The sequence below is a fragment of the Somniosus microcephalus genome, chromosome 32, assembly GCF_052327205.1.
Source record: "Somniosus microcephalus isolate GS21.2 chromosome 32, FLI_Smic_1.0, whole genome shotgun sequence".
Taxonomy (NCBI): Eukaryota; Metazoa; Chordata; class Chondrichthyes; order Squaliformes; family Somniosidae; genus Somniosus; species Somniosus microcephalus.
Genome location: NC_141018.1, coordinates 16,985,185 through 17,000,915, shown reverse-complemented (window position 1 = coordinate 17,000,915; position 15,731 = coordinate 16,985,185). Strand labels below are relative to the sequence as shown.

General features: G+C 46.6%; 1 protein-coding gene across 1 annotated transcript in view; it reads right to left on the bottom strand.

The window, feature by feature from the left end:
* ptpn9a (protein tyrosine phosphatase non-receptor type 9a) overlaps positions 1-15,731 on the bottom strand; it is an 85,529-nt gene that overhangs the window by 66,198 nt on the left and 3,600 nt on the right. Inside the window, exon 3 of the mRNA XM_085972153.1 lies at positions 9,241-9,351. Coding sequence (XP_085828279.1) covers positions 9,241-9,351 — 111 coding nt within the window. The remainder of the gene's footprint in view (positions 1-9,240; positions 9,352-15,731) is intronic.

The following is a 15,731-nucleotide window of genomic DNA, read 5'->3' as shown; positions in this document are numbered from 1 at the left end:
GGGATACTGGCAAGGTAGGTTTCAGATCAATGCTGGGATACTGGCAAGGTAGGTTTCAGATCTGTGCTGGGATACTGGCAAGGTAGGTTTCAGATCAATGCTGGGGTACTGGCAAGGTAGGTTTCAGATCTGTGCTGGGGTACTGGCAAGGTAGGGTTCAGATCTGTGCTGGGATACTGGCAAGGTAGGGTTCAGATCAATGCTGGGATACTGGCAAGGTAGGTTTCAGATCTGTGCTGGGATACTGGCAAGGTAGGTTTCAGATCTGTGCTGGGGTACTGGCAAGGTAGATTTCAGATCTGTGCTGGGATACTGGCAAGGTAGGTTTCAGATCAATGCTGGGGTACTGGCAAGGTAGGGTTCAGATCTGTGCTGGGATACTGGCAAGGTAGGTTTCAGATCAATGCTGGGGTACTGGCAAGGTAGGGTTCAGATCAATGCTGGGATACTGGCAAGGTAGGGTTCAGATCTGTGCTGGGGTACTGGCAAGGTAGGTTTCAGATCTGTGCTGGGATACTGGCAAGGTAGGGTTCAGATCTGTGCTGGGGTACTGGCAAGGTAGGGTTCAGATCTGTGCTGGGGTACTGGCAAGGTAGGGTTCAGATCTGTGCTGGGATACTGGCAAGGTAGGTTTCAGATCTGTGCTGGGATACTGGCAAGGTAGGTTTCAGATCTGTGCTGGGATACTGGCAAGGTAGGGTTCAGATCTGTGCTGGGGTACTGGCAAGGTAGGTTTCAGATCAATGCTGGGGTACTGGCAAGGTAGGGTTCAGATCTGTGCTGGGGTACTGGCAAGGTAGGGTTCAGATCTGTGCTGGGATACTGGCAAGGTAGGTTTCAGATCAATGCTGGGGTACTGGCAAGGTAGGGTTCAGATCTGTGCTGGGGTACTGGCAAGGTAGGGTTCAGATCTGTGCTGGGGTACTGGCAAGGTAGGGTTCAGATCTGTGCTGGGGTACTGGCAAGGTAGGGTTCAGATCTGTGCTGGGATACTGGCAAGGTAGGTTTCAGATCTGTGCTGGGGTACTGGCAAGGTAGGGTTCAGATCTGTGCTGGGGTACTGGCAAGGTAGGGTTCAGATCTGTGCTGGGATACTGGCAAGGTAGGTTTCAGATCTGTGCTGGGATACTGGCAAGGTAGGTTTCAGATCTGTGCTGGGGTACTGGCAAGGTAGGGTTCAGATCTGTGCTGGGATACTGGCAAGGTAGGGTTCAGATCTGTGCTGGGATACTGGCAAGGTAGGTTTCAGATCTGTGCTGGGATACTGGCAAGGTAGGTTTCAGATCTGTGCTGGGGTACTGGCAAGGTAGGTTTCAGATCTGTGCTGGGATACTGGCAAGGTAGATGTCAGATCTGTGCTGGGATACTGGCAAGGTAGGTTTCAGATCTGTGCTGGGATACTGGCAAGGTAGGTTTCAGATCTGTGCTGGGATACTGGCAAGGTAGATGTCAGATCTGTGCTGGGATACTGGCAAGGTAGGGTTCAGGTCTGTGCTGGGATACTGGCAAGGTAGGGTTCAGATCTGTGCTGGGATACTGGCAAGGTAGATGTCAGATCTGTGCTGGGATACTGGCAAGGTAGGGTTCAGATCTGTGCTGGGATACTGGCAAGGTAGGGTTCAGATCTGTGCTGGGATACTGGCAAGGTAGGTTTCAGATCTGTGCTGGGATACTGGCAAGGTAGGTTTCAGATCTGTGCTGGGATACTGGCAAGGTAGGTTTCAGATCTGTGCTGGGATACTGGCAAGGTAGATTTCAGATCTGTGCTGGGATACTGGCAAGGTAGGGTTCAGATCTGTGCTGGGATACTGGCAAGCTAGGTTTCAGATCTGTGCTGGGATACTGGCAAGGTAGGTTTCAGATCTGTGCTGGGGTACTGGCAAGGTAGGTTTCAGATCTGTGCTGGGGTACTGGCAAGGTAGGTTTCAGATCTGTGCTGGGATACTGGCAAGGTAGGTTTCAGATCTGTGCTGGGGTACTGGCAAGGTAGGTTTCAGATCTGTGCTGGGGTACTGGCAAGGTAGGTTTCAGATCTGTGCTGGGATACTGGCAAGGTAGGTTTCAGATCTGTGCTGGGATACTGGCAAGGTAGGTTTCAGATCTGTGCTGGGATACTGGCAAGGTAGATTTCAGATCTGTGCTGGGATACTGGCAAGGTAGGGTTCAGATCTGTGCTGGGATACTGGCAAGCTAGGTTTCAGATCTGTGCTGGGATACTGGCAAGGTAGGTTTCAGATCTGTGCTGGGATACTGGCAAGGTAGATGTCAGATCTGTGCTGGGATACTGGCAAGGTAGGGTTCAGATCTGTGCTGGGATACTGGCAAGGTAGGGTTCAGGTCTGTGCTGGGATACTGGCAAGGTAGGTTTCAGATCTGTGCTGGGATACTGGAAAGTTAGGTTTCAGATCTGTGCTGGGGTACTGGCAAGGTAGGTTTCAGATCTGTGCTGGGATACTGGCAAGGTAGGTTTCAGATCTGTGCTGGGATACTGGCAAGGTAGATTTCAGATCTGTGCTGGGATACTGGCAAGGTAGGGTTCAGATCTGTGCTGGGATACTGGCAAGGTAGGGTTCAGGTCTGTGCTGGGATACTGGCAAGGTAGGTTTCAGATCTGTGCTGGGATACTGGAAAGTTAGGTTTCAGATCTGTGCTGGGGTACTGGCAAGGTAGGTTTCAGATCTGTGCTGGGATACTGGCAAGGTAGGTTTCAGATCTGTGCTGGGATACTGGCAAGGTAGATTTCAGATCTGTGCTGGGGTACTGGCAAGGTAGGTTTCAGATCTGTGCTGGGGTACTGACAAGGTAGGTTTCAGATCTGTGCTGGGATACTGGCAAGGTAGGTTTCAGATCTGTGCTGGGGTACTGGCAAGGTAGATTTCAGATCTGTGCTGGGATACTGGCAAGGTAGATTTCAGATCTGTGCTGGGATACTGGCAAGGTAGGGTTCAGATCTGTGCTGGGATACTGGCAAGCTAGGTTTCAGATCTGTGCTGGGATACTGGCAAGGTAGGTTTCAGATCTGTGCTGGGGTACTGGCAAGGTAGGTTTCAGATCTGTGCTGGGATACTGGCAAGGTAGGGTTCAGATCTGTGCTGGGATACTGGCAAGCTAGGTTTCAGATCTGTGCTGGGATACTGGCAAGGTAGGTTTCAGATCTGTGCTGGGGTACTGGCAAGGTAGGTTTCAGATCTGTGCTGGGATACTGGCAAGGTAGGTTTCAGATCTGTGCTGGGGTACTGGCAAGCTAGGTTTCAGATCTGTGCTGGGATACTGGCAAGCTAGGTTTCAGATCTGTGCTGGGGTACTGGCAAGGTAGGTTTCAGATCTGTGCTGGGGTACTGGCAAGGTAGATGTCAGATCTGTGCTGGGATACTGGCAAGGTAGGTTTCAGATCTGTGCTGGGATACTGGCAAGCTAGGTTTCAGATCTGTGCTGGGATACTGGCAAGGTAGGTTTCAGATCTGTGCTGGGGTACTGGCAAGGTAGGGTTCAGATCTGTGCTGGGATACTGGCAAGGTAGGTTTCATATCAATGCTGGGGTACTGGCAAGGTAGGGTTCAGATCTGTGCTGGGATACTGGCAAGGTAGGTTTCATATCAATGCTGGGGTACTGGCAAGGTAGGTTTCAGATCTGTGCTGGGATACTGGCAAGGTAGATGTCAGATCTGTGCTGGGATACTGGCAAGGTAGGTTTCAGATCTGTGCTGGGATACTGGCAAGGTAGGGTTCAGATCTGTGCTGGGATACTGGCAAGGTAGATGTCAGATCTGTGCTGGGATACTGGCAAGGTAGGGTTCAGATCTGTGCTGGGATACTGGCAAGGTAGATGTCAGATCTGTGCTGGGATACTGGCAAGGTAGGTTTCAGATCTGTGCTGGGATACTGGCAAGGTAGGTTTCAGATCTGTGCTGGGGTACTGGCAAGGTAGGTTTCAGATCTGTGCTGGGGTACTGGCAAGGTAGGTTTCAGATCTGTGCTGGGATACTGGCAAGGTAGGTTTCAGATCTGTGCTGGGATACTGGCAAGGTAGATTTCAGATCTGTGCTGGGGTACTGGCAAGGTAGGTTTCAGATCTGTGCTGGGATACTGGCAAGGTAGATTTCAGATCTGTGCTGGGGTACTGGCAAGGTAGGTTTCAGATCTGTGCTGGGATACTGGCAAGGTAGATTTCAGATCTGTGCTGGGGTACTGGCAAGGTAGGGTTCAGATCTGTGCTGGGATACTGGCAAGGTAGGTTTCAGATCGGTGCTGGGATACTGGCAAGGTAGGGTTCAGATCTGTGCTGGGATACTGGCAAGCTAGGTTTCAGATCTGTGCTGGGGTACTGGCAAGGTAGGTTTCAGATCGGTGCTGGGGTACTGGCAAGGTAGGTTTCAGATCTGTGCTGGGATACTGGCAGGGTGATGCGCCATCAATTACTCAAAAGACTGAGGTTGAGCGAGTAACAATCAGGCTTTTATTAACTAAAGAATGAAGGTCTAGTCTCGAGTGGTCGACCCGTTCAGAATACTAAGGGACTGGGAGGTAGTCACTTATATACCTGGAATAGTGGGAGGAGTCAGCCGAGGCATGTCCAGACCTGTACCTAGTGGAATACACATACAGACACAGACAGGTATAACAGTGGTTTACCACACAAGGTAGGTTTCAGATCTGTGCTGGGATACTGGCATGGTAGATTTGAGACCTGTGCTGGGGTACTGGCAAGGTAGGTTTCAGATCTGTGCTGGGATACTGGCAAGGTAGATTTCAGATCTGTGCTGGGATACTGGCAAGGTAGATTTGAGACCTGTGCTGGGGTACTGGCAAGGTAGGTTTCAGATCTGTGCTGGGGTACTGGCAAGGTAGGTTTCAGATCTGTGCTGGGGTACTGGCAAGGTAGATTTCAGATCTGTGCTGGGATACTGGCAAGGTAGGGTTCAGATCTGTGCTGGGGTACTGGCAAGGTAGATTTCAGATCTGTGCTGGGATACTGGCAAGGTAGGGTTCAGATCTGTGCTGGGGTACTGGCAAGGTAGGTTTGAGACCTGTGCTGGGGTACTGGCAAGGTAGGGTTCAGATCTGTGCTGGGATACTGGCAAGGTAGATTTCAGATCTGTGCTGGGATACTGGCAAGGTAGGGTTCAGATCTGTGCTGGGGTACTGGCAAGGTAGATTTCAGATCTGTGCTGGGATACTGGCAAGGTAGGGTTCAGATCTGTGCTGGGATACTGGCATGGTAGATTTCAGATCTGTGCTGGGGTACTGGTATGGTAGGGTTCAGATCTGTGCTGGGGTACTGGCAAGGTAGGTTTGAGACCTGTGCTGGGGTACTGGCAAGGTAGGTTTCAGATCTGTGCTGGGGTACTGGCAAGGTAGGTTTGAGACCTGTGCTGGGATACTGGCAAGGTAAAGATACCTTTAGTTGATGGAGTGCAGTCCTACAGACATCAGGGTATAACTCGCTGCATCAACGACCCAATTTCCACACAGCTGACAGCAGCACAGAGTCACTTTTCCACAGGTCTCAATGGCCTGGCAGCACAGTGACCTTCACTAAACCCACTCAGCTAGTTAACCAAGTGAATGTGCTCATGATGTGACGCAAAACAGCATCAAGACACATGGATTCAGAAGCACGGGACTGGCGGCTTATGAAATCCTAACCACAACTAATTCAATTTACATTACATTCAACAACAAAAAAATTGCACACCGCGGTATTCAGTACAGAAACCTTCTGATGAAGAGTCCAGACCCTTTAACTCCTCTCACTGTTCCCATAGATACTGCCTAACCAGTAGAGCGCTCCCAGCATCTTCTGTTTTTGTTTCCAATTTCCAGCATCTGCAGCTATTTTGCTATTTGTTTCGCTTTAGCATCATTTAATCGCAAGTCGCTGCCCCGGAGAGTGGAAGGGTCTGCTGCACCCCTGGTCTGCTGCTGACTATTTCATTTTAAAGGTAAAACACATTTGAAATACAGTATGTGGAAATAAAAGGAAAATGTTGCCCATTTTATAAAAGGTTTTTCCTCATTTCTTTTTGGGTTGTTGAAATGAAAAAAGTTCTGTGCCCAGCAAAGAGACTGAAACCCAAATGATGCTATCTTCCACAGCAGAACCTTAATTATCTGCCAAAATAATGGGGGAAGATACCGAGCACATAACCAAAGTAGGCAGAACGCAAACTGGGACGACACGGGCATTCTGCTTTAAATTACAAAGTATACCTCCAGGGTAAATTATGTTTCTCACTTGAGCTAGTAAATGATTTATGGTACTGCGCTAAAGAATGATTTAAGTAAGTCTGTGCAAGAAGTTTGTTAAAAGGTTCTCACAATCCATCTGATTATTAACGTTTACTAGTCTCCCAATTCAGTGCCTCAAGCGTCCGCCCCCACCCCCACCCCCCAGTGCAGCAGAATGATGATTTGGGGGGGGGGGGGGGGGGGGGGAAAGAGAGAAGACGGTGAGAAGTTTAAAAATCAGAGAAAAATTTGAAAGGACATACTCCCAAAACAACACATTTTATTTAGGTTACGTTTCCAAAAGTTCGCCATTCAAACCTAGAAGGGTTCATACTTGGAAAAATGAGCAAGACACTTGGAGAGAATGCAGAGCAAGGAAGGCTGGAGGACATTTATTTTAAAAAAAAAGGGGTTTTCTCATTTCAGCAACCAAACCAGACATGGAGGCTGAACCCTCAAAATTTTATGGGCACCATTAAGCATTCCATCCACCCCGCCCTTTCGCCAGTCTGAAGCACTCGGCCGATGTACACTGTGGTCCAAATCCATCTCCATTTTATTGCTAGTGCTATACAGGTCTGCTTCCCCAACACCCCCGCCCCCCCCACCCCAGTCCCACATCTGGAGACATAGCTACCCTCCTGCAACAAACATCTGTCCAACATTTAAAAAAAAAATCCTCAGGTATTCTTGCCTGAATATTTATTCTGTGCATTAGTACCAGAAGAATTTATATCCAAAACCATCACTAGATCTTGTCCTCCATAACTTGCTATCACAACTTGCTCTATATTTTGCAGCCAGCAAGAACTCACCACCGCTAATGTATTTCTATTTTAAGGTACTTCAACCATATCCTCCCAGCTTTGCTCAGTGGAGCAGAACCTGACTTCCTGCACTTTATCAAACAGCACATTGGTCCAAGGCTCCACAAGCAAATCATATGATTTTCTCTGAACTCTTCCCCAAATCATTTCTGTCCTTTTGGAAGGACAGATTCTGGAGCGAGAAAGAACCATAGAGATTTACAGCACTGAAGGAGGCCATTCATCCCATCTTGTACACCAGCTCTTCTTTCGAGTAACGCAAAACTAGTCTCCACTCCTTACTCTCTCCTCATAGCCCTGTCTCTTTCCCTGCTTCAAATAGTGATCCAATTTTCCCTTAAAACATGCAGTGGTCCCTGCCTCAAACACTCCCTGTGGCAAAGCAGTGCATGCTCCAAAACCGCTCTGTAACAAGAAATTTCTCCCATACTACACAGCAGGGCCAATCACATGGCGATTCTGCATTCCATTTATAGCCTTGCGCTTAAAGAAATCTCTCCCATTTTTAGTATCTTACCCATCCAACATGCATAACGTCTTAATCACCAAAACCCATTTGTCACATCTACAGGAAACTCTCTTTTAACCGGCACCTAAATAACCGGAAACCTCCGTTAACCGGCAAAATTCAGGAGTAGGTTCAGGTAAGTTTTACTTCATATTAGTGGCCGTTCCTGGATCTGTGGCTGTGTAACTGGGGTTCCTGCACTTGTTGCTAAGCAACAGGGAAGCCTGGATTTGTTGCTGTGTACGGAGCTCTCGTACCTTTTACTATACCTCTCTCTAATCCGGACTTTTTGATAAACCGGCACCACGCCGGTCCCGTTGAGTTTCCTGTACTATCAGTTGGCTGATGAATATTTAAGTCAGGCCAGACTGAGCCCAGAGGCACCAATCACGGGTCGTATTTATAAAGACCGTCTTCAATTGTCTAACCAATTTACCACGTCTCCTTCCGGTCCATGTGTCCCAATTTTCAGCAATCATCTGTGAGGGACTCTTCAATAGCCACAAGGGTATTTTTTTCAAAAAAACACTTCTGTGTAGTTATTTTGATGAAAACATGCAATGGTATGAGCGCTCAATGACAATCTTACATGACCAGCAGTTTCAACTAATTTTCTGGAGCTACAAAAATACACTTAATTAAAACGTCTTATTCTAGTTGAAAAAGTACAAGTGCTTTCTATAGCAAAATACTGCGGATGCTGGAAATCCGAAATAACAACAGAAAACGCTGGAAAAACTCAGCAGGCCAGGCAACATCCATGGAGAAAGAAAGAGAGTCAATGTTTCAGGTCGATGACCCTTCGTTAGAACTAGAAAAAAAGCAGGAATTTTCCAGTTCTGGCTAAGGGTCTTCGACCTGAAACGCTAACTCTGTTTCTCTCTCCACGGATGTTGCCCTGGCCTGCTGAGTTTTTCCAGCATTTTCTGTTGTTATTTCAAGTGCTTCCTATGTTTGTCAGTGTCTTCCAACTGTTATCAAGTAGTTATCGGGAGTAAAGACTTGGATGAATTGCACTGGATACCACTAGGAAAGTGGCAGACTTCTACTGCCTATTGTGCGCCTTGGCAACCCTAGTTCAGAAAATGATCGTTAACCCTGTACTGAACGTCTGCGTACAAGGGGCTCAATTCCAAGGTCAAGATGCTGTCTCGGAAATCTATCAACAGGAAGAAGTGGTTTGCGTTGCTGGAATCCTGCGGATTAAGACAAAATGCAGCCACACCAACTCCCAACATAGCCAGGAGCATTTCACGCGCTGCTCTGGGTACAATTCTGTGGGCTGGTCCGGCTGCACTGCTCGGATATGGACCAGAGTGGACCATTTTCCGAACCAGTAACTGTGGTTTTGGACTGAAATGCGCGCAGAGCAATAGTTGGGTTTAATCTGCAGCCTACCAGAGTTGACAATATCCCACTGCGGGGCAGGCACAGGTTTTTTAAGTCACGAAGACACGTATAGTTGACAGGTTTGAAGACTCGTAGCACATCAGCTTTTGTCGCTGGCTCAGTCATGAATCTAGGATACAGTTTATTGTACTGACATACCATCTACACTCAAAAGTGATGCCCAGATCATTGTGGCACATCAGGACAAAGTTGTTAAATGAACATATTCAAAATTACAGCCAACACAATTGGACGACAGCGTTACTGTAAAGCTTGGAGAGCACTTACTCTTTCCCGGAGCTTCTCTTTAAGAATTAGGCTTAGAACGGAATATGGGAACCGAAACCAGACAGGAGCACCAACAATGAACACTTTTTTCAAACGAGCAGGAAAGGCGCCCTGAAAAGAGAAAGGTGGATATTACAATATCACATTACAACTCAAACACCGGCAGAAAAATAACTTACTGACCATTTGATATAGCATGACTGATCTAAAAGGATGTTTCGTCCAAGGTAATATAATAAAGCCTGACTAGATCGATGATTTTATTAAGACAGTGTACACATGACAGGAGCCCACCTGCGTAACTAGGCAGATATGGAGACAGCGTACACGTGACAGGGGCCCACCTGCGTAACTAGGCAGATATGGAGACAGTGTACACGTGACAGGAGCCCACCTGCGTAACTAGGCAGATATGGAGACAGTGTACACGTGACAGGAGCCCACCTGTGTAACGAGGCAGATATGGAGACAGTGTACACGTGACAGGAGCCCACCTGTGTAACTAGGCAGATATGGAGACAGTGTACACGTGACAGGAGCCCACCTGCGTAACTAGGCAGATATGGAGCGGTATAATTTCTGCTGCCAGAATCAAAACCAGAAGGAGGAAAAAAGAGAGAGAGAGAGAGAGAGAAAGAAAAAGAGAGTCTTCTTTAATGGGCAGCGGTAAAATTTGATTAAAGCAAAGAAAGAACACCTAAATTTAAAATCTCAAATGGACTAATGTCATTGTTACACGGTAATGTTGATATTCTGCTGTGGGTGGGCTAAGCAGATTGTGAATATTGCCACCCATCTGTGGCCATCATATGACAGTAACACACCTGACAGGTCATCATAGCTGGTATATTGGGAGGGAGGAGGAAGGAAAGGATCCGTTGCATTAGAGATGCATTACAACAACTTGTATTCATACAGCGCCTTTGATGCAATAAAACGTCCCAAGGTGCTGCACAAGTGTGCTATCAAAAAAAGAACCAAAATTTGGCACCGAGCCATATAAGGAGATGTTAGGGCGGATGATCAAATGCTTGGTCGAAGAGGTAGGTTTTAAGGAGCGTCTTAAAGGAGGAAAGAGAGGTAGAGAGGGGAAGAGGATAACGGAGGGAATTCCAGAGCTTAGGACCTCAGCAGCTGAAGGTGTGGACAATTATGTTCACTTATGAAACTACCAACCATTATGGAGTTTATTCCCCTTAATTACCAGTCATGAGGCGCTCATTTAAAAGATAAAAGCATAGGCAGGGTGTTAAGGATATTGCATCCTCTACTGAATGAAGTATTAATTTCAGGCAAACCACATATTTGCAGCAGAAACACACACCAATTCACCAACTGCGCTTTAAAAATGTTTCACTGTTTGTACTTTGGGATAACCTGAGAGATGGGCATAGCAGCTGCAACAATCACAGAATCATAGAACGGTTACAGCACAGAAGGAGGCCATTCGGCCCGTCGAGCCCGTGCCAGCTCTCTGCAAGAGCACTTCAGCTAGTCCCACTCCCCCGCACTTTCTCCGTAGCCCTGCACATTTTTTTCCTTCAGCCAACTTATCCAATTCCCTTTTGAAAGCCGTGATTGAATCTGCCTCCACCACCCTTTCAGGCAGTGCATTCTAGATCCTAACCACTCGCTGAGCAAAAAAGCTTTTCCTCGTGTTGCCTTGGTTCTTCTGCCAATCACCTTAAATCTGTGTCCTCTGGTTCTCGACCCTTCCGCCAATGGGAACAGTTTCTCTCTATCTACCCCTTCTAGCTCTTGCTTCAGTGTATTGTACTTATGCTTGCTGCTTATCCACTGACCGGGTTGGGAGATTCAGGGATGAATGGAAAATGAATCCATCATGGAAGGACCGGGTGTGAATTGCACCGTGACACCGACTCCCCAAGAAAAACATTTTCTCATTACTGCAGAATCATTTTAAAGAAAACACAGTTAATTACGTGTGTAATACTGACTCAATACCCCAGCAGGGCAGCTATTCAATACATTGTCAGACCTGACAGACACCAGTTAATGGGGTCATTGCAAAAGGAAGGAAGGGGCACAGTCCGACATCATCCACAGCACAGAAGTGATGCATTAATGAAAACTCCTCGAAATGTACACCGGAAGTTTTCTGTACTCAAAAAACAGATTTTATAACTCAAACATTCTCCACCGTCGTCCTTGGACAGTCTTAAGCACTGATCAACTCCCACTGGAATAATGAGTGGATCAAGCTGATCTAATCACAACCCAACCCGTACAGTAGGCCCTGGATATTTCCATTAACCAGTTTCAATCCATCAGCAGAGAATCAACACACACAGTTAACTTACACATCAGTTTCTGTTACCAGTTTCTTCACGGGCTCGCCCCTCCCCATCCCTGTAACCTCCTCCAGCCCTACAACGCTCTCCCCAAACTCTCAGTTCCTCCGTCTCGGGCCTCTTGTGCATTCCTCTTTCCCTCCAACCGGCCGTTAGCGACTGTGTCTTCAGCCAGTCTAGCCTCGAAGCTCTGGAATTCCTTCTCTAAATCCCTCCGCCTCTCCACCTCCCTCTCCTCCTTGAAGACCCTCTGTATCCCCACCTCTTTGATCAACTCCAATTAATACCTCCTTCTTCGGCTCACAGTCGTTTTTTTTCATTTAACATCCGTGAAGTGCCTTGGGACGTTTTTCTGTGTTAAAGGCGCTATATAAATGCAAGCTGAGTTAAGTGCAGTGCTGCTTCTGAAAAGGCATATAGTTGCCACACAGTGAGAAGTCAAAAACAAGGAAAACAGACAGAACACTTAAGGAAACCAAGTCTGGGGGAAGAACTGGTGGGTTTAAAAAAAACTTACATTTCTACAGCGCCTTTCACGACCACCAGACGTCTCAAAGCGCTTTACAGCCAATTAAGTGCTTTTGAAGTGTGGTCACTGTTGTAATGTAGGAAGCACGGCATCCAATTTGTGCACAGCAAGCTCCCACAAACAGTAATGTGATAATGACCAGATAATCTATTTTTGTTATGTTGATCGAGGGATAAATATTGGCCAGGACACCGGGGAGAACTTCTCTGCTCTTCTTCAAAATAGTGGCCACGGGATCTTTTATGTCCACCTGAGAGAGCAGATGGGGCCTCGGTTTAACGTCTCATCCAAAAGATGGCACCTCAGACTCCTTCAGTATTGCACTGGAGTGTCAGCCTAGCTTTATGTGCTCAAGTCTCTAGAGTGGGACTTGAACCCACAATCTTCTGACTCGGAGACGAGAGTGCTACCCACTGAGCCACGGCTGACCCAAGTGAAACTATCTGGATTCATACACTTAAAAACAAAACAGTTGCTTTCAGATACAATTTTCTAATTCTTCAAATAGACAATAATGGAGCTGCCGAACACTTCAAGATTTGCTAATATCAATACCAAAACAATCAGCAAGTTAGCTCTAATTACTCTAAACAAACTCGATGGGCCGAATGGCCTCCTTCTGTGCCGTTTTGACCCTGACTGTAAAATTCTGTCAGCCAGTGGCATAGGTTGTCGACAAAAAAAAAATACATCATCTTTTTTAAAACAAATAAGTGCAACCACTCTATTGAAATGAGTGGCAGGGTGACTGGCAGACGGTGACACAACTTGACCGTAAATATGAATGGGGAGACAAGTAATGGCGAGACATACGCCCCACACAGAAATGACTGGATTTTCTTGCATTACTATGACATTAATAATGAAAACTATTCCACTACAGACTGAGAGTTTTCTTCATGTAACACCAGCAGTTAAAATATCTTCACTTCATACCCGCTAGTTTCTAATGAAATTTATTTTCCTGATCAACAAGTTGCATTTATTTAGCAACTTTAACGTAGTAAAACGTCCCAAACGCCCTTCACAGGAGCATTTTCACAAAATTTGACACTGAGCCACATAAGGATTTCCAGAAGGCATTCGATAAGGTGCCACATACAAGGTTACTGCACAAGGTGAGCGCTCACGATGTCCCACATTAGTGTCATAATGGCACAGGAGGCGGCCGCCATTCGGCCCATCGAGTCCGTGCCAGTGACTCCACTTCAAAAGTACTTCATTGGCTGTAAAGCGCATTGAGGCGTCTGGTGGTCGTGAAAGGCGCTCAAAAAATGTAAGTCTTATTTTTTTGGGGAGTAATATATTAGCATAGATAGATAGAGGATTGGCTAACTAACAGAAAACGGAGAGTCGGGATAAATGGGTCATTTTCAGGTTGGCAAACTGTAACTAGTGGGGTGCCACAGCGATCAGTGCTGGGGCCTCAACTATTTACAATCTATATTACAGGAAACTTTGGTTTATCCGGAGGTTAACTGTCCGGAATGCTCGATCCACCGGCAAAATTCAGGAGTCGGTTCAGTAAGTTTTTTTTCTTTTCGTTGCTTTTTTTTTTCCCCACCAGTCAGGCTCTGCAAGGTCTAGCTGAAGCTGTTGCTTAGCTACAGAGACGCTTGCAAGCTACAGTCGACTGTTTGTTGCTTCACACGGAGCTCAAAAGCTCCGTATGTTTTAACATTAGCGCTGGTTTGTCCGGCAGTTTTGATGGGACGGCAACAGCTCGATCCCGTCGGTGCCGGATAGCACAAAGTTTCCTGTAATGACTTGGATGAAGGGACCGAGTGTACTGTAGCCAAATTTGCTGACGATACAAAGATAGGTGGGAAAGCAAGTTGTGAGGAGGACACAGAGTCTGCAAAGGGATATAGACAGGTTAAGTGAGTGGGCAAAAATTTGGCAGATGGAGTATAATGTGAGAAAATGCGAGGTTTTCCACTTTGGTAGGAAGAATAAAAAAGCAAAATATTATTTAAATGGAGAGAGACTACAGAATGCTGCAGTACAGAGGGATCTGGGTGTCCTCGTACATGAAACACAAAAGGTTAGCACGCAGGTACAGCAAGTAATTAACAAGGCAAATGGAATGTTGGCCTTTATTGCTAGGGGGACGGAGTATAAAAGTAGGGAAGTCTTGCTACAACTGTACAGGGCGCTGGTGAGACCCCACCTGGAGTACTGCATACAGTTTTGGTCTCCTTATTTAAGGAGGGATATTATTGCATTGGAGGCAGTTCAGAGAAGGTTCACTAGGTTGATTCCTGAATTGAAGGGGTTGTTTTAGGAGGAAAGGTTGAGCAGGTTGGGCCTACACTCATTGGAGTTTAGAAGAATGAGAGGCGATCTTATTGAAACATGTAAGATTCTGAGGGGGCTCGACAGGGTAGATGCAGAGGATGTTTCCCCTCGTGGGGGAATCTAGAACTAGGGGGCATCTAGAACTAGGGGGCATAGTTTAAGAATAATGGGTCGCCCATTTAAAACGGAGATGAGGAATTTCTTCTCTCAGAAGGTTGTGCATCTTTGGAATTCTCTACCCCAGAGAGCTGTGGAGTCATTGAATATATTCAAGGCGGAGATTTTTGAAAAACAGGGGTCAAGGGTTATGGGAAGCGGGCAGGAAAGTGGAGTTCAGGCCATGATCAGATCAGCCATGATCTTATTGAATGGCGGAGCAGACTCGAGGGGCCGAATGGCCTGCTCCTGCTCCTATTTCTTATGTTCTTATATTAGTTCAGTTGGCCAAACAAGTAGGTCTTAAGGAGTGTCTTACAGAAGGAGAGAGAGATGGAAAGGTTTAGGGAGGGATTTCCAGATTAGGGCCGAGACAGTTGAAGGCACGACTGCCAATAGTGGACCACAAGAAATCGGGGATGCTCAAGAGGCCAGAATGGGAGGAACGCAGATATCTTACAGGGTTGTAGGGCTGGAGAAGAGACTTCAAATATCTTCAGGTACAATAAAGAATGGAAATAGAATGATCAACAGGATAAGAAGAAAATGAAATAAAAATAAAACATCGAGTATGTTCACATGCAACTGTTAAAATGCATCAAAATCAAACAGAACTCGTGCTATTTATAAACACAACTCCCTAAAAAGGAAGACGATGAATCTCAAGGGCACTTTATTATCTGATAATACAACTAAGTCATACAACACAGAAAAGTTACATTTTATTTCTAAGACCTCAAAAATAGAAAAATTACTTTGGTGTTCCTCATTCAAAAGATGTTAACTTCCATAACATGAACATAATCCTAGGCAGTCAACAGAGTAGCAAAAGACTAGTCACAGCGAAACAGCAAGCTTGACTACTGGGTCATGACATTTTTCTCCCCTCTCCTGCCCTATACTGTGACGTATACAGCTCCACTCTGAAGCTATTCCTTCACCCTGTTCTTCCCAAACCCGCAACCTCCACCACCTAGAAGGACAAGTGCAGCAGGCGCATGGCAGCAACACCACCACCTCCAAGTTCCCCTCCAAGTCACACAGCATCCCGACTTGGAAATATATCACCGATCCTTCATCGTTGCTGGGTCAAAATCCTGGAGCTCCCTCCCTAACAGCACTGTGGGAGTACCTTCACCACACGGACTGCAGCGGTTCAAGATGCCTCACCACCACCATCGCAAGGGCAATTAGGG